We start from the raw sequence: 19,993 nt of genomic DNA on the forward strand, positions 1-19,993 counted from the left end.
GGAGAAATTTGAAATTAGTCTTCATTGTTTGCAAATGAAGTTCAGCTCCTATTTGCATTTCAAACCCATCATTTAAAGTCTGTAAAATGTTCTGCGCTCTTCAAGTTTTTCTTTCTTCCGGCTGATACTTTTCAATCCTTTCCACCTTTGTTCGTTATAAACTGCTGCCGTTTTGTGCACACTGGGTCTGTAGTTATGCGAACTGTCTTATTTTCGTTGGATCACAAAGCAGGTGGGTTGAAAGGATTTGACAAGCTTTAAGGGATGAAAAAAAAACAACACGGAGGGGGAAGTAATCCTCCAGCTGATGTCAAAGCCTGAAAATCTACAATGATGCCGTGCAGCAAGAATAATAAGCCACGGTAAAAATCCGCCCTGCTCACCGACACCATCTTGCCCTCGGAGGGCATGAAGGCGGGCCTGTTGCTGAGCCTCAGCTTGGTCTGCAGGGTGTTGAAGTTGATTTCCAGCTGGCACTTCTCCTGCACGCGGGGCGGCTTGTGGATGCGACGGTAGTCACGGAAATCCTCCAGCTTCTGCTGCATGGCGCGCATGGTCTGCTCGGCCGCGCGGTTCTCCAGCCAGGGGATGGTGCGACGGATCCATTCCAGCAGCTACAGAAGGAAAAGAAATGAAAAGGCTTAATGTTGTCTGCAAATGGTTTCACACAGTGTTGTAAACATTTCAAACCAGAAATATGGAATGTGTTTGATATTTTACAGCCTGCTTCTTCCAGAGGTTTTCTTTTATAACACCAGTTTTACACTGAGCAATATAGGTCACATTATATTCTCTCTCATTTATTCTACTAAGAGTCTGATTTCAAAGGTTTAATGTACATGTCTACATCTTTCGTGCAACGTGTCTTGATTTGGGTTCATTTCATCTGTATGAAGCTTTTAAGAAACTCACATTTGATAAAGTTCACCTGATCCCTAGTCTCTTTGTTTCCACACCATTTCTCTACACCAGCAAAAAAAATTACACTTGAATTTTATTTGACTTTTTTTCCCCCAATATTTCCTGTCTTAGTTTGCCTTAGTTTACCTTCTATCAATCTCTCTTAGTGATATGCAGATCAATAAAACAGCTTCACAAATACTGCTCTAGTATGTTTTTAAAAATTGTAAAATCAATGACTTTGAAGTTTAAAGACAAAATACTGAGGCTCTGGAAACTTGTGATGGCCGCTGGTCATTATCATGCATCATATAATGGAAACGTGTTATACAGGTAAACATGTTTTTTACGCATTATTCTGCTATACATTTGCACTAGCCCTCTGTACTGTCATCACTTCTGTGTGCTCTAAATGTTTATCGCTCTCAGCTATTTTTCAGTGACTGCAACACTTTCACTGGTACATACTATTGATTTCCCTGCATTGATTTCAGAGCCGTGTCATGTGAAGTCAGCCGGAGGATCAGAAAGTTTAGAGCGAAACAGCGAGTTTAAACATTAAAGTGTTGTTGCGGGGGAGGATGATCAATGCAGGACAGACTGAGTGTGGGAGTGTTTGGTTGCAGCGGTTTCTCACCTCACTGGCCAGCTTCTCGTACTCCTCCATCAGTTTCTCATTCTCCTGGTTGACAGCCAGCACCTTGCAGATACGGTTGGCAGCTGTCTCAGCCTGAGGGGGGGAATTGCAATTTATAAACATTTATAATCTGTTGTGTATCTCACATTTATTCATTAGGGGTTGCTGTTACATCATGTTGATGGTGTTTCATGTATAAGCTGCTCTATAAGCTGATAACAGGCTGACTGTTTAATATTAACACAACATAAAAACTAGACATCATCTGACCTGTTCAGCACCAGCAAAGGCGTGGTAGAAGCAGGAGACGTAGGTCATGATGGCCTTCTCATCAGGTTTGGGTGTGTTCACAATATCTGTGGGTGGAAATAATGTAATATTAAATATAATAAACAACCATCCCTTGTGATCTATCGTTCAAGGTTCCATATCTCATACAGCAGCTTTGTTAAGTTGGATTTTTAAAAATATATCTACGTCTTCCAATGTAAAATGTTCCTCAATGGAAAATAAAATGACTAGCCAGCACAAAGTTAAACACATGATGATATACTTTTATATTTATGAGTCATTTTAGCCATTCTGCCTACAAAGAAACACATTTCTGGAGGTCAGAACCATCAGTGCTTCAACAGACGCTCTTAAAATGATTTAAAATGCATTCATTTTTTAATGCAGATGGTTGGATTTGAAGTAAGAAGGATCTCTCGTCCTTGCACCATCTGCCATCATGTATTGTTCTGTGCAGCAGTGGAAATAATTGCTGTGTTCCCTGTAGAGCTTTTACACGCTGTTGTTTCAGGGTTTTGTTTCACCTTCAGCATCAAGCATTTTGGGGATGTCCAGGAACTTTTCAGCCACCTCGAAGGCAGTGTTCAGGTTACCAATGGGGTCGTCCTGTGGGGAGACACGGTTACTGTCAGACACGTACATGTATAACCATAAAACCACAAAGAGAAGACGAAGAGAATCTTAATAACAGCCAGTGTCATGAAGAGAGGAAGGAAACAGAGATGGGATTCATACACTGTTTTAAATCAGTTTTATAATGCAGTGTTGGCTTTGGCAGGCAAACAAGTGCGTGGATCTCATTTTTTGTTTCCTTCCTACGTTGTTCTTCATCAAACACCTGTCAAAAAGTTTTGGACGGAGGATTTGTATGCTCTCCTTTTTGGACTACTGTGAAAGGGAACAATTACTTGACTTCTATTTTTGTAAATTAAATAGTCACTGCAAAATATCAGATATAATCGAAAAGAGCTGGTGCTGACATCTACTTTTAAAATCCCACACGGGTATATTACTTAATAGTACTGCAAATATGAGCTTTTGTATCTAAGAAAGAATTTGACAATGCTACACTATGTGTTCACTGGGTTGTAAGACAATAGGCACACTGTTCAAAGCAGAGCATAATAAAGTATTCTCACAGATTATCACCTGAAAACTAAGAACTAAAATAAAAGACATAAGTTCCTTGGACAGATTCAAGAAGCCTGATTATAATTCAGTACAAAAAGAGAAACTGAAGCGCATCAGAGGTAGAAGAAAAGAAATAACAGGACAGAAGGACGGGGCACCTTTCTCAGTTTGGAGTAGTCAATGAGGTCAGGTCTGTGTCTGTGGATGAGGGCACACAGAGCCAGGCCATCCTTCCAACTGAGCCACGAGAAGAGGGGGAAACCAGAGTGGAAGGTGTGAAGATTCATGAGACAAAAGAGAAGGAAAAAGAAGAAGACGAAGAAGAAGAGGGGAAATGAGGGCAAGAAAAAAGTAAAAAGATGAGTAATGAACAGGATGAGGAAGATGTTAAATGGGAACACGAAGACTTGGAAAGGAATGGGAAAAAACCTGGTGAAACGCGTAAGGGTTTGTTTTTTTTGTTTTGTTTTTTTTAAATTTCACACCAACCTGATGTGGAAGTTCTGCACATTCACATTCCTGTAGGGGGCAGTCTTCCTCTGGCACCACAGCAGCAGACCTTCCTTAGCAGAGGTCTCTGAAAAAAAGTAAAGGAGGGAGACGATAAAAATTGTAGCACAGATGAAAGAAAGCACGTTATTTTATTCAAGCATTATTAGAAAGAAAAGGAGTGTCCCTTCAGAATAATTGTTTTTGACAGGTGGACTGAAGTGGATAAATCATGTAAAGAAACCCCTAAAAGAGATTCTACGGTAGGAAAACAAGTGGATAATTGTGTTTGTAGCTGATTTATAGCTCTGTTTATAGTAAACAGAGTTCACTTCTGAAGTGCATCCGGTGGTTAAAAGATTTCCTGCAGCGGTGAAACTTTATGAGAGGTTAGAAGGAGGTTGATGGGCAAAGGAAGTTAAGCTACGACAGCGGATGATATTGAAGAGCCGGAGCAATAAAAGGAGAGTTAAAAGAAGATGACTTGAAAGGTGAGGGTCAGAGGTGTGAGGAAGGACTGGGTGAACAAGGTCTGCGTCTTTATAAACAGCAATTTATTGGGAGTCGACCTGCCTGACGAGATGGAGGTTTGATGAAACGACATGAGGGGCAGATAAAGTTCAAGGAGATTTGATCAACTGGATGAATCCTAAAGGAAGCTTTACTGCACGCGAGGACAAAACTAATCACACAGTGCAGCAAATATACATCAGAGAAATCTGACAGGAGAACAGAGTTAGAGTTTTTATTTTTCATTTTCAATTTAGTTTAGTTTTAGTACGTTTCCAGAGTTGGTTTGTTCGTTATTATTTATTTATGTGAACATCCCAGTCTTAAACTTAAACACCAAGGCCTTCACCTAGTTTTAGTTTTATTGAACTATAAGAAACGTGACTAACACGATGCTCACACACGTGACTGACGTGTGCTGCGCAAGTATAATTGAATGTGTTTTTGTGTGAAGACCACTCTGTGATGTTTGTGCTTTTCACCCCTGACGTGAGAAATTTCTGCCTTTTATGCCACTTAAAAAAAAACAAAGTATTCAGTTTGAGTTCTGCACAAATATCAAGTGGGAAACTGGTTCTGTTCCACTTTATCAGTGTGTACGATTGTGACTGACACAACAAAGACAGATTTGAAACAGTTTGTTGTTCTCATATGACAGAAGTGATGACTGGAGTCAGGCAGCATCAATACTGTTTGTCAAAAATTCTTATGTTGTTGTGTTTTAACTGTCGTTCTAACATTTAAAGGGATATTTCGACCTTTCTGTTGCTTTCCTTGCCAGGAGTTGAATGAGAAAATCGATACCACTCATCTCTGGCTACAAAACATGGAGCTACAAACAGCTACCTGCTAGCTTAGCTTAGCATTAAGACTGGAAATGGGGGAAAATAGCCTGACTAGTAACAAAACATGTCACTTTATGTTGTTTTAAAGCTGCCATGCCGAACTTTGATTATGTGTTGATTTTTTAACTCTGTGGCACCATCGCCTCCACCAGAGCAGCTTGTTTCCTCAGGCTGTCAGCACTCAGCCATAAAGATTAGTATGACTTTCATGACTTATCCGACCCAAATAAGTGAGATTTGACCGGGTGACAGACATCAACAATAACTATATTAACTGCATATGAACAGCTAAATGATAAACTAATATACTTGTTTCATGTAAACACACACACCTTCCACAGAGATGTCCTGGATGGCGAAGCGCAGGATGATGGTCCAGATCATACCGAGAGTCATCTTCACATTACCGTCAACAATTTCTGTAAACACAAACACACATATTAACACATGATAACAACAGACAAGAAGCAGGCCTCTTGTGACGCTCTAAAGGTTACAACCTCTGTGTCTGCTATTGGAAAAAGTTTGATTTGAAGCCTTTTGAAGCTGTTGAGACAAACTGATTTCCGAACGGCCTGAACACTGTAGAGGATCCTTGACAGCGATTAGGGTGAGGAGAATTAAAGTCACACAAAAACATGGTAACTGCTTTTGAAGTGCTGTGAATGCTGCACAAGCGACCGCTCAGTTATTTATCCCACCGAGTCAGTCTAACCTCACAGTTGAGCATCGTTTGAATTATGTATCCGACGTAAATTTAAATGAACAAAAAAGGCATAAAAAGTGCTTTTAATACAGATTCAACTATGCATATAAATTAAAATATTTTAGCATACATTAAAACACTTATATTGCAGCTATTTCCTCGTATTTGTTGCCAGTTGGGTGATCTGTAGTGTACTTTCCTGTCACGGCCAACTCATCTGAATTCTCCTGACGCCGTGAACTTCACCAGCCATCTGGTGCCCAGAAATAGTTCCAAGAAATGCAAATACTATGTGACCTTGGAATATTAATTAAAAAAAAAAAAAACAATAGGTAGCAGAGGGAGGATAATAACAGCAGGAAGTTGTAAGTCAAAGCAAGACTCTCACCCTCAGCACCAATAGACACCAGTTTCACGCCCTTGCTGCAGATGAAGTCCAGAGCTTTGTTCACGTTGGCAATCTTGTGGAAACGCATCTTGCCTTTGTCGGGTTTGGGCAGCCTCTCACCTGAAAGACAAGGATAAAGTTTACCACAGGCGATGCGCATATTCAATTAGTCAACTATGTTCAAAATACATTAATTGTTTAGGATAAACTCAGAACAAAGTAAATGACTGTATATCACCTGGAACTGGTTCGACGTGAGACTCTGAATCTCTGAAGTAAAGCTAATGAGTGAATCATTAAAATAACTGAGAGGACTTCTGGTTAAAATACTGGCTAAAATATAATTGATGAATGAATAATTCTATACACACTCAGTTTGTCTGGTTTTAAAGCATAATGTTTAAGATGTTTTGTACCTGTTAACTTTCTGTTAACTCAAATAAAACAAATATACAGAATAAGAAGTTTTCCAACAGCATCATTTCATGAATTAATAAAGTTTATCATCCACAACCACTCAGTAAGTCAACAATGTGTGTGTGAGTGTAAATCCACCTGATATGACCTCCAGCAGCAGCATGAGTTTGAGGCCATTTCTGAAATCCTCTTCAATGTTCTCAATCTGTGTCCCAGCCTTCCTCAAGTGGGAATTACACCAAGCTGTGAAGGTCTGAGAGAGAGGAGATAGAGGAGAGGTTACACTGTATGTCACCTATCTGACTGTGTGACAAATACATTCACACACACCGACAGCAAGCACCATCACTTTACCTGCCACACACACACAAACACACGCACACAAACTCATAACACAGCTTGATGTTTCCCTTTGGAGAGCGGGGTCGAAACTGCTTAGCAAGGCCTGAACTGTCCACTTCAATCTGTGACCTTGCTACTGCTGCAGCCGCTGGCGGTGAGACACAGTGAGACATTTATGTCAATTTGATGGCCACTGTTGACGCAACAGCCCTGAAACAAGTTGAAACTGTCATCTGGTTTATTTGTATATTTCATATGGATTATATACACGTTTCATTATTTAGTTTGCAAACTAATACAGTAATAATGTAACAACCGGTATTCACATCAGATACAGGATACTGTCAGGAGTTTGACATTGACTGTATGTAATTCAGAAACAATAACTTGAGAAATGGAATAGCTGATTGATAGAAAATGTATTTGCCATCAGTGTGAAGTTAGTCTGCAGCCCTGCTGAGTGACACATACTTCCCATTTCTCACTTCTCAATATGGCACTTTTCCCTGTTTTATATCACTTTAAATGTAATATACTTACACTCGGAACATCGGAACATTTGATCGACATTTTTAACCATGTTTCATCATTTTGAAGACTTGACAACTAATTAATCAAAAAACTAAACACATTTATCAGTAATAAACTGAAATTAACTTTGAGTGCTCCTCTAATGTGTTTACTTGAAAATCATTAGTGATAATGGCAGCAATATTAATTATGTTGAAGCGTTCTGAAAGTCACTTGGCCTGCTGGTTGCCATTTGTATGCAATAGCTAACATGGGTTATTTTGGTGAGAGAGAAGCATTTCAAACATTTCTCATGGGGCGAGTTTGGTTTTCTCATTTAATTACTCAATGGGCTATTAGTAAGGGCTGATAATAGACCTGTCATCATCCCTCTCCCTTTCTCCTCAGACTGACACTGACTCCAACACACCTCTGTATCACCTCAGGTCATCAGCTTACTTCTGGAGTTGAAATAAAACACCAACACCACTTATGACCTTGAAATTCACTTTCCCTGTCTGTTTGGGTTTTTTGCTGCACAGGTGGAAGGAAAGGCAGAAACAGGTGGGAGGTGTATTCAAATGAACAGAGTTGTTGGTATTTTGGTGGAAATCATGTGTCTCAGTTCACCAGTTTGTAATGAGACATCACAAGTTAAAGAACACTTTTAATCAAACCTTCTTCACCTAGCTGAAATATTTGTAGTACCGTTAAAGATACATTTCAGTGTGGTTTAAAGCAGGACTGCCAGTGAAGCTGTCTGGATTGATCTCATAAAAAGAGAGTGCTGCTTCGTTCTGTATAAAAAGCTTCAGCTTCAGTTCATTAAATCCCTGCAGCAATAAGCAGGCAGCAGGATAGATCTGTTGACAGAACAGCAGCCTCTGATTTTGGCGCTGCAGTGCCACTACACTCAACCATCCATGTGACCAAACATGCCTCTATACTTGGTGTTCTGCCTGGGAGACAACAGATTACTGGGTCTCATTAATGCTGTGAATCACGACCTCCTCCCAAGTTATTTTTAATTATTTTGTTTTTTTTCATTTTCTCTTTTGCCATTGTACTAATTAGGTATTTGACAGACAAACAATACTTTTGTACTGTGTGTTCACATCTGCACCATCCAAACAATATGTCATTTCTGCCACTGGGGGTCTCTCTCTCTCTTAAAAAAAAAAACAAAAAAAAAACAAACAAACAAAAAAAAAAGGGATTTGAGGCATTTGAGCTGCTGCTCAACTACTCAAATTCAGCTAGAGCACCGGGTGCAGAACCAGACCCTCTGGAGAATAAACACCTGGTGTCACATCGGATTCTGCTCTGATCCAGAGCAATTTACTGACGGGAGGAGAGCTCAGAGAATACTTTTGGGATCAAAAAGTGGCTTCATCTTCACTCCTATTTAAGAACCTGACTGTAGCAGTAATACACAAAGCTAATGTTAGCCGATGATCATTATAGTTAGGTTGCTGATGTGACTCAATCACAAATGTGATCTAAGTTTGGTCTCGATCACCAATTTCCTCATCCTGGAACCTTGAGTAAACTTGTGGATTTCTCTGGGTTTGAACACTGTTGACATTAGACACTAAAAGTACAACATATAATTTAAACCACTGAATTGTATATCCTCCCCATGCTTTAAGCTGGAGTTGGTCATTCAAGTCAGGAAGATCAGTCTATTAAGGGTAACAGCTGTGAGCCAGGAGGCTACCTGCTATGAAGCTTTATTTTTGGTCCAAGTTCTCTGTTGTGTCAGGCATGTTGCAAGGCTTGGTGCTGCGTCTTTCAAAAGCCTGATCTCTGGTTTATGAAACCAAACTGCTCATTTGGTGATGCTGCTGTGCGTAATGGGCTGAGAGCAGACGGTGATGTAAATGGCTCTCAGCGGTTGAGTGCTTGCTTTCGGTCTGTCTGGAAAATTGCCTAATGGCACTGGCCGTGCACGTCGGGGACAACTCAATTGGCTCCATCAGGCCATTCAATCAATCGCTGAATGGCATTTTGAGAGGCTTTCATGGCGTTTAGCTTCATATGTGTGCATTCAGATTTGTGAGTGTGTGTGTCTGTTCAGGCTGCAACTGTAGAGCCAAAACTTTGCCAGGGTTTGGAGGATGTGTGGGTGTAGAAGCAGAATAAGTACATGAGCTGAATAACTAACTACAGATGATGGTGTAGGCGGAGTGAGGAGAGACAGACGCAGAGAGAGAGAGAGAGAGGAGGGGGAGATGTATAAATTAGCAATGAAACAGAGGGTGAGAGCATAAATTTTCCATTTCAGCGGAGCGCATTAAACAATCTAGAAATCAAAATGTACATGTCCTTGTACAGTACGTGGGTGTAAGCTTGTATTCATGTCTATCGCCTCACACTCAAGCATGACTGGAGCTCTACATGGGTGGACAGAGAGGCGAAGCGGCAGAGACAGAGAGGAGATGGTGACAGAGAGAGGGGAGGAAAGGAAGGAAGAGAGAAACCACACAAATGCCAGAGTGTGAGAAGACAGAAAATACAGAAACAGAGGGCACACTTTCAAGGAACACTACACATCTTCGTACGCACTCAAACCGGGAATTATTATTTGTCAAGTTGATTCATAGATTCATTGAAAGCTGATCAGACCCAAAATATAACCATGTTCCATTTTCTCAATTTTTTAAATCTATTTTATGTGGGGAAAAACTGAATATTTTTGTGGTTTTGGGTTGTTTGTTGGACAAAACAAACTAGTTAAAGATGTCTCATTCATTTCTCAACAACTTTGACATAAAAGCCAGAGCTATTCAAGAGGCAGCTGTGTTCGCCTTCAACAACCTCATTCTGGCCCTTTGATGCTTTTATTATTAGTTTGTAAAGGCTAATAGGTCCATTCAATCTGTATTTCAGCTGCCGAGCACAGAGATAATCTTATTTCATCAAAAAGTTTCAACCCAGGCTGGTTAAGCAAGGGGAAATACTCGAAAGATTCAAAAAGTGCGTTGTTATTTTGCGGCTAAGTCCTCTGGGCTTCTTTTTTGTTTGCATTCAGGCTTAATTAAACCAGAAAATATTTTACATTCAAGACGCTGGATTAAGCATTAAGAAAAGCTGCCATGTATCTACAATTACAGAAGAACTATGGGAAATGTTTCATTTCTATTCACTACATCCTATGGAGACATTTTGTGCTTAATATTCCCTTATGACGCATGTAATTAGTTTCTGACAAGTATTCCATATACATATAAATTACTACGGATACTTGTAAATGCCCAATTTACTAGTGACAACATTTTTTATTGAATAGTGGTACTTGCACTTTAGTGGAATCCTAATACTTTAACAACTGGTAGTGGCTGATGGAAAACAAACAACATTTGCAAAGAACTTAGACAAAATAATACTTTGTCCCGACTGGTACATAATTTGATTCAAACTAATTTTCTGAACTTAAAGGCCAAAGAGAGGCACTTGTAAAGAAAGAGAAAAAGAGAGGTGGCCAAGTGGAGAAGCGAGAGGAGTGACAGGAATGCCCAGGCTGTGGTGTAATTTGATGTAAGGGTCTGGAGGGGAGAAGAGGCCGCCTGTCCAACCAGCCAGGGTCCCAGCAGGTGCTCGTCTCCTTTGCCATGCATGACCAAATTTAGACAGGCTCCTAATCCAGCACACACAGGCCACTGGGCCAAGCCAGAGAGGAGACGAGGAGAAGGTATAGGCAGGAGGACCGAGGAGTCGAATAGAGCTGGGAGGAGGGGGTGGGTGGGTGGGAGGGGGCTAATTTGGGTAGGAAGGGGGGGGACTGAAAAGTTGAGGAAGGTTGGAGGAGGGCTAAATCGGGTTGCTATGGGACACCAAGGAACAGCTGAGAAGGCAGGATTCCTGAGGTGAACTGTAAGAGTCCAAGACGGAGAGAAGAGGAGGAGGAAGGAATGGATTGAAGAATATGACGGCGTATAACATAATAACTGGAGAAAGTGTGGGAAAGACGAGAGGGGTGAAACGTCGCCAACATCAAAGGAGGGCTGTTAGAAAACTAAACTGGGCGGTAATTGAAATCAAGGAGTCACTTAACCTAATAAAGCCGACATGAAGCAGAATTCATTAAATCCGAAAAGATTAAATGAGCACCGCAGGATAAAAAAAACAATTATCTGTCATACCTGCGATGGCTTAAGCTATTATTTCTATTTCCCTGCGTGTAATGCTCTATTATCTCATCCCCCGGGTTTGTTTTAATGGTTGTCTACAGAGCTCAACTGCATGAAGTCACCCTCCAACCTGGCATCGTCCCCCTCCCTCCTCCCCTCTCTCCTCTGTCTGTCCACACCTGTTGGTCTGGCCTGGCTCAGCTCGGCCTTTTTTTTTTTTTTTTTTTTTTAACACAGGTCCTTCTTGTAAAATGAGGTCATGGCAGCCCAGCTGAATGCCTGTCTTAACTATGCACCCCACCAAGAGGAATCGGGGCTGCTGACCCCCAATACAGCTGACATGCACATACACGCATGTTCCGACACACACATCCCTCGTTCCCAGTCGGCTCGAAGCTCTTAATAATGTCAGCTCGCTCGGCTGTTCATCAGAGCTGACGCAACCACAGTTCAGCCTGGAGTTCCCACTGCTGGCCTCAGAGGGGAGGCCATGAGCAAGAAACGATTTCTGAAGAGACCTGTTTAATAACTGCACCTCATATTTCCTCTCAGCAGAGCCTTGGTGTAGTTTGGTCAGAGCAGAAACTAATATCTTAAAGTGGAAGATAATATGATAGTAATCTGACGCAGATGTTGCCTGATGGTTATTCACTGTCAGAGTGAATATAGTAGGGCTGCAACGAGCCCATTCAAGTGTCGATTAATCTATCAATTATCAACTCGACTAATCGATTAGTTTTTAGTCGATAGGATGTCAGAAACTGGTGAAAAATGCTGATCAGTGTAAGATGACATCCTCAAATATCTTGCACTGTCTACAACCCAAAGACATTCAGCTGAATGTCACTGAGGAAACCAGAAAATATTAAACTTCTTGAATCAGAGAATTCTGACCTTTTTTCTTAAAGTTGTTGTTGGAGTTCTAGAGCACAGCCGAACGATTGAGGTCAAATATAATTCACTGTGGTCTTCAACAGAACAGAAATAACAAAAATAAAAAAGGGTTCATTTCTTAAGTCTCTTGAATAAATTACTGTTAAATCAAAGCATAACTATTTGACAAAACTGTTTGTATTCTGTACTCTAGTGTCACTGAAAACCAGGGCATGCCCTCAATGATTCTTCATATCTAAATCAAGGTTGAATCAATGAATGAATCTTCTATGAACTAAAATGTTGCTGCTTTGGAATCACTGATGATCATCTAGGCAAAAATAAAAAGCAAAAACAACTTTAAGATGAACATTAAGTCATAAAACAAACTACAATCCTTAAAAAAAAAACAACATGTGAGGTTTAGCTTTCATAAAAATTGGTTCAATTTTTTGTCAATTCTTTATAAATTAGTCTTTACTAATGAATTCAGGACTACATTGCTTCTGTCTGAACTGGGAATACACTGTGTTCACCTGAAACACAAGTCTCATCACAGTGTGTGGATACAAAATGGCCTCCTGCTGTTGACCATCACAGTCATGCTGCTACGTTAGTTAGAAGTTATGTACCAGCCACCCTCTGTGGTGCCGGTCCAACACATTACACACACACACACACAGTTCACATGCACACACACAGTTCATCTGTGTCTGACCTGATTATCAGCCTGGAGTGAGCGCTATGTCAAGGTGCTCTTTACACGTACAGGGCTCAGTTTCTCAGACCGTCCTTTGACCCAGAAATTAAACATCAGGCCTTACACTTCTGGATAATTACGTAAACCTGCAGGACGGTTTTAATTTACACCTAACCTCTTTCTTGCAATTTCCTCTCACTGGTGACCAGTCTTAAAGGAGTGTGCTGATTTAATTGCAGAAGTCTTCAGCAGCTGATTTGCCTAATTAGCACCTTCAATCAGGGATGGATGATCTAATTAGGGAAATATGCTGGTGAAGTGTTTGTCTGGAATGAAAACGTGCATACTGATCTGGCTTACAAACACTGCCTGCACTCACCCATCCACAGTTCCCTGTTATCGCCGCAGAAGCTTTATGCACTCGTGTTTCAAGATTTGGTGCTTTTTATTACCAGTTGACACAAAGCTATTGCACAAGGTCCACGATACAAAAGACAATAAGCAGGGCTTTAAAAAAAAAAGGGCCAACTCTGAAGCACAGAGGGCACAAATTCACTTTTAAAAAAAATCTATACTTGTTTGTTTTATGAAGCCTATATCATCTGAATTAAGTATCTTAGAGGGTCATCTTGTGAGCCCATGATAGACTATAACACAACACGTTTATTGGCGCTTTAAACATTAAGACCATAACCCCATTCTTTCCAGTGCAGTTCGTTTAAATAAAAGTCATGCCGTGGTACTTAAGTTACACAAAGAGACGTTCTATTGCATTCTCCTCTTCTTGTTCTTCTGTTTTTTGTGATGGAGCCTGTAAACTCATTCTTTTAGATGGAGCTCGAACAATGTAGTCTTGCATGGGTATATATGAACTTTATTGGGTGATTTATAATTATTAGATTCCCATTTGGGCTTATTGTTTCAGTGCACTGAAGTAGTTTAAGCAGTAAAGTTCATTGTAAAACAAACATATCATTTTTGGTAACAACATTTGAGGGATTAAAGTGTTTCTCAGCAAATATATCAATATCAGATTTTTTATAGCTCCTTCCTAATACAACATACATCCAGTATATATATATATATATATATATATACACAGTACGTGTGCCTCATCTCAATATAACGCAGGTATTTATGTGTCACTGCCACTGTAAAAATAGTCAAGTGCCTGCAAGGTTGACATGACTGACTCCATTCACACCTGTCTACTACAGCTACCTTTGTCACACACCTGTTCACAAGTCACGTCCTGGACCGTCTCACACACACATACCACATAAACAAATCACAGCCAGCTCACGTGCACTCGTAAACAAAAGAGCAGAGTGTCTTTATGTGCTGCTATTATAAGGTCACTGTACTTGTGATGCATGAGGACACACGCAATTAAACATGGACCAAATCCAATTACAAAGATAAATGCTTTCAAAAGGCAGATTGGTTGGTAGTGGAAAAACAAGGCTGTAGAATCTTACCATTTTCACAATTACTGCAACAAGCATAAATAATGCATATGAGGCTATAAACCTACTTTCAACCCAGTATACACACAAAAATTCCAAATAATCTAATAATTATGCTAAAAAAGCCAAAACCTGAGACCACTTATATTAATAGCAGCATGATTTTGGACCACAGCCGCCTCAGTCCACCTGTCAGTAAGTAATAAGTGCTTGCACAGAGATGGAAATGTGCACCCTTCCCCCACATTAAACAAGACTGCAGCTCTCACTGTCAACAAACCACAGGTCAGTCGTTATTAAAAACACAGACACAAAACACAAAGGGCTCCAGTTACCCTTTACTGCAATGCCTGCTCATCTCAGTTATTGGATTTTTAAGCAATTTTGCTCCAAAATGAGATATCCAAATCCTAAATGAAAACAGACATTTCCATGACTCTCATATGCACCATTATCTATATTTTTCATGTTTCTAAAAGCTAGCGGGACATAGTTACTCTGTAAATAATACAACCATCCTCTACAGACACTTTCCTTTCAAAATGTATATACATAATTCTACAAATTGCCTCATTCTTTTAGGGTCATTTTCATTGTCAGCTGAGAGGAAACCCCTCTGAAAGTCACAGCAGGACACTGTGAAGTGAGAGTTAACAGGCAGTGTAAGAAATGTAGCAGGCTGTGTTCATCTGTCAGCAGATAACAGAGCGGAGGAAAAGAGCATAATTTGCTCATCTGTCAGGGCTGATGGAGGGAAACTGCTCCGCTGCAGTGCTCCTCACATCATTAAAACTTAAAAACATATCAAACACATTAAAGGAAAGCTAACATTGATACATGTGAGGTTTGTTTTTTTCCAAAAAGGATGTGTCAACAATACTCAATCACAGATGCCATGAACGTTTCATATTAGAAAAAAAAAATACTTTCAAGAACCGCTGACATGTTAACATTTTTCTCAATTTTGCACACATCAGAACTGTTTGGAAAACCAACACTTTGACAGCAGCACTTATGCAAGTCCTCAACCATAACACTTGTGACAGATTCATACAGCCGCCCTATCATCTCTGAGTGGACAAACAACACTCACATCAACACTTGTCACGTCAGAGCAAGTGGCAACAAACAGAAAAACAGCAGGAAACTGAAAAGTTGGCTGGGTGTGTGATTTTTTAGATGACAAAAGCAGTAGGTAGGTAGGTAGGGAATTTGTAGTGCTGAATTTTATACTGGTGGACCCAACCTGGTCACGTTTTCTATAAACACACAAAGGCGATATGAGAGTTCACGAGTAACACATTCATAATACAATACATACATATTAAAAAACACAACTCAGGAACCATCGGATCAAAGAATAAGTAAACAAGATTACTTGACCAGACATTTGATGCCTGCCTTTAATTCTTAAAATTGACACCAAAAAAGCTTTGAGGTTCGATACCCTATCCACACGCACACAACTGTTTTCTGCGGTCAAACCAACTCAACAACATCATTGGTATCACTCATAAATCATGTTTGTTTGTCGTAGTGACTTCACTTTCTCGCGTCAGGGGTCTCTTGTAAACAACAATCGCCCTGAGTTCCTCCACTGAGTTTTAACAGCCGATAAAGTGACAGGACCATCGTGGAGGGAGAGGGGAGAGGAGTTACAACACACAACAGGTGGAGCAGACATTTAGGATCCCCTCCCCTCCCAACTCCTTCTCTTCTTCCCCGTGTGGGCTTTAAATACCCACCTCAATCAGACCTGAAGCCCTGAACTTGGGTGCCACATGGATGATTTGGGAAAATGACATAAGAGCCAAGTGTTTACCCCCGCCCGTCTCATCACACACCTCTAACAGGCCAACCTGAACTCTGCTGCCCCGCAGACTCACCTCTAATCCCCTCATAGCGTCTCAACAACTATTACACACATGGCAAAGAACTGTGTGGGTAACTTCCGACCAACTTCCTGTTATACTCTGGAAATAGATTCAGTGATGTCACATCCAAGTCTATTAGTCTTCATTATTTTCAAATCTGTGGTCTTACAAACTTAAATCATTATAATTCTACACATTTTTAGGCCCATGTCTGTCAAAATGTAACTTTTATCTTACAAGGAGACTGTTGACATGAATACACTGTGGTTTTCTAAAGTTATTCAACAAAAGTCAGTGGTTTGTTGGAGAAGAAATCATTTGCCAGATGATAAACACAGGAGGTCTGGGAAAAGACCTTTCTGTGTTGGATACAATTTTTCTGTCCTGACTTTTCAGGGATATATAGGAAACAAAATTTAGCTCTACCTCTTTGTGCCTCTAAAAATGTACATTAAAACAACCTAGAAGAGGAAACTCAGTTTTTGGTTGGCATACTCACAACGATAGCTGCATCGATTTATCAATTTGTTTTTAACTGTTAAATTAGTCACCAAGCACTTTGATAACGGATTAATCAGTTGGTTTGGGCAATTTTCAAGAAGATGTTTCTAGCTTCCTAAATGTCAGTCTTCACTGGTTTCTTCTACTTTCTTTACAGTAAATGGAATATCTTTGGGTTGTGGACAAAACAAGATGTTGAAGTTTGGGCTTCAGGAAACATTGATCAACATTTGTTCACAATTTCCTGACATGACCAAACAAATAATCCAATTAATCCACAAAACAATCAAACGGTTCACAGAAAATGAAAATAAGCTTCAGTTGCAGAAGTACAGTCCCTGCAAACAGGTGCACATTTAAAATGGTGCAAAAACTTGAGACGCTATACAGAAAGAGATCCACTTCGCTATCAACAGGAAGAAGCTCATCCAAAAGGTCATCAGCTAAATTAAAACTGCCGTACTGCACAAGCATTGCATCAAAGTAACCTGACTGATCTACATGTATGACTCAATTTGCACCAATCGGAGGCATTATCAAAGGAACTGTGTTGCAGGAAATCCAGCAAAGGGAAAGTCACCCAAATGGTCTTCTATATTCACATAATATAGAGGGAAGCTTTGTTGTATTAAATCAAAAGCTTGCTGAATATTTAGTGAACAGCAGTTTTATGTTACATTTTCAGCAGATAGAACTGTAACTGAATCACTCCCCAACATCAATTTATCAGCCTTGCCTTCCACCTCGACTCTGTGAAGGATTAACAGGCTAATATCCCAGAGACCCTGCTGACAACGGGGCCAACGCTGGCCTCCAACACAAGGCCCGAGTCCAAACCCATGGATTTATGTCTGTGTTTAGAGGATAAAAGGCCTAGGACGCCTCTTCTAGTCAAAGTATGTGAGTGAGTGTGTATCAACCCTGTGCCAGATGCCAGTGAGATATACTGTAGGCACAGGGGATTTTAGCTGGTGGGAGAACAGGTGGAGCAGGTGATGAAAGACAACAGCCCTCTACCCACAAACGAAGCAAGAACAAAGCTAATGTTTTAAAGATTTAAGGATACGTTTTGTACAAACACAACAGAATATTAAGCTTCTGGCTGTAATATATGTCTCGCTGTGTTTACACATAAGATATCCCCATGCTAAGACAAAAACGCCTACAGCATTTCAATGAGAACAGCTCTATGAAGACACCCGATTTTGATTCACATCACACAGGCAGGCACACGAAGAAGTCAGTGTGCTGCGAGAAACAAGGTTACACAGAAACAAAACGACCTGTGCCTGCACATCATCTACAACCCAGATACTCCACTTATTTTCTGTCCACAGCTGAACAACACCAGGGAACGGATGGCTAACCTGGTTCAGTCAATCACTTGTTTTGACACAGCCATCTGTCTGCGTCGTCATATTAATTGCTTCGGCTCAGCGCGGGGAAACATTGTGTCCTGCTCCGCTCCATTATGCTGCCTTACATTGTGTTCCACTGCCACACGGCTCCAGGTTGATGTGCTACCAGAATGATGATGCCTGCCAGAAATACTGGCCAAAACTTCATAATAAGCTCCTCCAGCAGAGTGTGTGTGTGTGTGTGTGTGTGTGTGTGTGTGTGTGCGCGCGCGCAGGTGTTCACTGTTCAGAAGCATCAGAAATGCTGACAGGAATCACAGAGCAGGAACGCGGTGTCAGATTTGTGGATTTATCGACGCCAAGAAGAAAAATGAACAGGAAAGACAGGGCAGTGAAGGCAATTATTTCAAGAAAACAACGCTCTACTTGTCGATGTCACTGGGAATTAAGTGCCATTTTGTTTCTTTCATTTGATGTCATTTCAGTTCACAAAGGATGTTGTGTGGGGCAGATGATTTCAAATTGTCTGGTGGTGTTGATGGATTAGAGAGATTATGGTTGCACATGATAGGAGGGACAATTCTTCATATGGTTGTTGGACTTGCTTGTTCACTGTGACTAGCTAACAGGACAGCTCTGTGAGACTACACTGGGCATCATTTGTTTTCCCATAGACAGTTTTGATTACTCCTTCCCTGCTTTTGCTACGACTGGTTAGTACTCCTCTATGTAAGCATGAAAGGGTCTATTTTCACCTGAGTTCAGCTCAATGGTTCCGTTTAACCCAAACCATTATCTTTTCCTACACATGACCGAGTAGTTTGTTACTCTTAACCTAACCAAACTGAAAAACTGTGAAAACTAAATTTACCTAAACAGTAAATGTTAAAATTCAACTACCTGTAAATCTAAAAAATAATCAGTCAACATTCTGTTTGGCAGAACACCAGCCTCCCAGTTGAGAGTCCCCTATTTCGCTCATGAATGCATCTCAACCAACTGCCCACATCAGCTTTGATGTTCTTTATACAACATCACCTGGCTTTCTAAAGGGGTGTGTGCCAGAAGGCTTTCCATAAAAAGAAACATCACAGTCCAATAGTGCAGTTATGAAGACACTTGCTGTTGTATCTTACACCTTTCTTTGAAGTCATGAAAGAAAGCCTTCTGGCATCACAATGAGTGACAGCCAATCACATTACAATCCAGAGAGACTAGATGAGGGGGATAAAATAAATCATACACAGGCACAGTGGTGCTTAAAACGGCTAATGTCAGGATGGTAATATGCTGATGTTTAGCAGGTATTATATTTGCCTTTTTTACCATCTTCGCTTAGCGTGCTAGCCTGATAACATTTTCAAATTAGCATCAAACTCTTATTACAGCTGATAAGAATGCCATTACTTCAGCAACTACTCTGTGTTCATAAACCAAAGAACTTGATTAATTAAAATTATGACCTGATGGCAGCAATGACAGAAATGTCAGATGATAACAGAATTTATTACAATTCATCCTGGGAATTTGCCAGAATATGTCTGGACTTAATTTTATGAGAAGCCATCCAATAGTGGCTCAGACATTTCACTCAAAACTGCAAATGTCAAAATCGTGATGGTGCAAGAGAAAAGGTCAGGGGACCGATCATCAATCCTTTTCAAAGTTTTTATTTTTCAGAATAAGTGAACTTGTTGTGCTACAGACAAAGTCAGGGGATCACCAAAGTCATCTGGAATCATGAATATCTGACAATAACAGACAATGCAATCTCTGGAGCCATGATGCACGAATGGCTAAACTATGCCAACTTCAAGAAAAAAACATAGCTGAGTTTTTGATGATTAAAAAAAAAACAAAGAAACCCCACAACATTTCTGGTATAATGTATAAAGACAGGGCAAACTAGTCAACAAGGCAAAGTT

General features: G+C 40.4%; 1 protein-coding gene across 4 annotated transcripts in view; it reads right to left on the reverse strand.

The window, feature by feature from the left end:
- The window catches only part of actn3b (actinin alpha 3b), a 35,401-nt gene that overhangs the window by 7,268 nt on the left and 8,140 nt on the right, over positions 1 to 19,993 (reverse strand). For 3 of the 4 annotated variants that reach the window (XM_037112020.1, XM_037112023.1, XM_037112022.1), the window contains exons 2-10: positions 6,453 to 6,567; positions 5,898 to 6,017; positions 5,136 to 5,222; positions 3,449 to 3,536; positions 3,118 to 3,196; positions 2,353 to 2,434; positions 1,808 to 1,893; positions 1,538 to 1,630; positions 384 to 614 (exon numbers count right to left, since the gene is read on the reverse strand). In XM_037112020.1, coding sequence (XP_036967915.1) covers positions 384 to 614; positions 1,538 to 1,630; positions 1,808 to 1,893; positions 2,353 to 2,434; positions 3,118 to 3,196; positions 3,449 to 3,536; positions 5,136 to 5,222; positions 5,898 to 6,017; positions 6,453 to 6,567 — 981 coding nt within the window. Of the gene's footprint in view, positions 1 to 383; positions 615 to 1,537; positions 1,631 to 1,807; positions 1,894 to 2,352; positions 2,435 to 3,117; positions 3,197 to 3,448; positions 3,537 to 5,135; positions 5,223 to 5,897; positions 6,018 to 6,452; positions 6,568 to 19,993 lie in introns of those variants that run through there. The other variant, XM_037112024.1, reaches the window with a different exon arrangement.

The sequence above is a fragment of the Acanthopagrus latus genome, chromosome 10, assembly GCF_904848185.1.
Source record: "Acanthopagrus latus isolate v.2019 chromosome 10, fAcaLat1.1, whole genome shotgun sequence".
NCBI lineage: Eukaryota > Metazoa > Chordata > Actinopteri > Spariformes > Sparidae > Acanthopagrus > Acanthopagrus latus.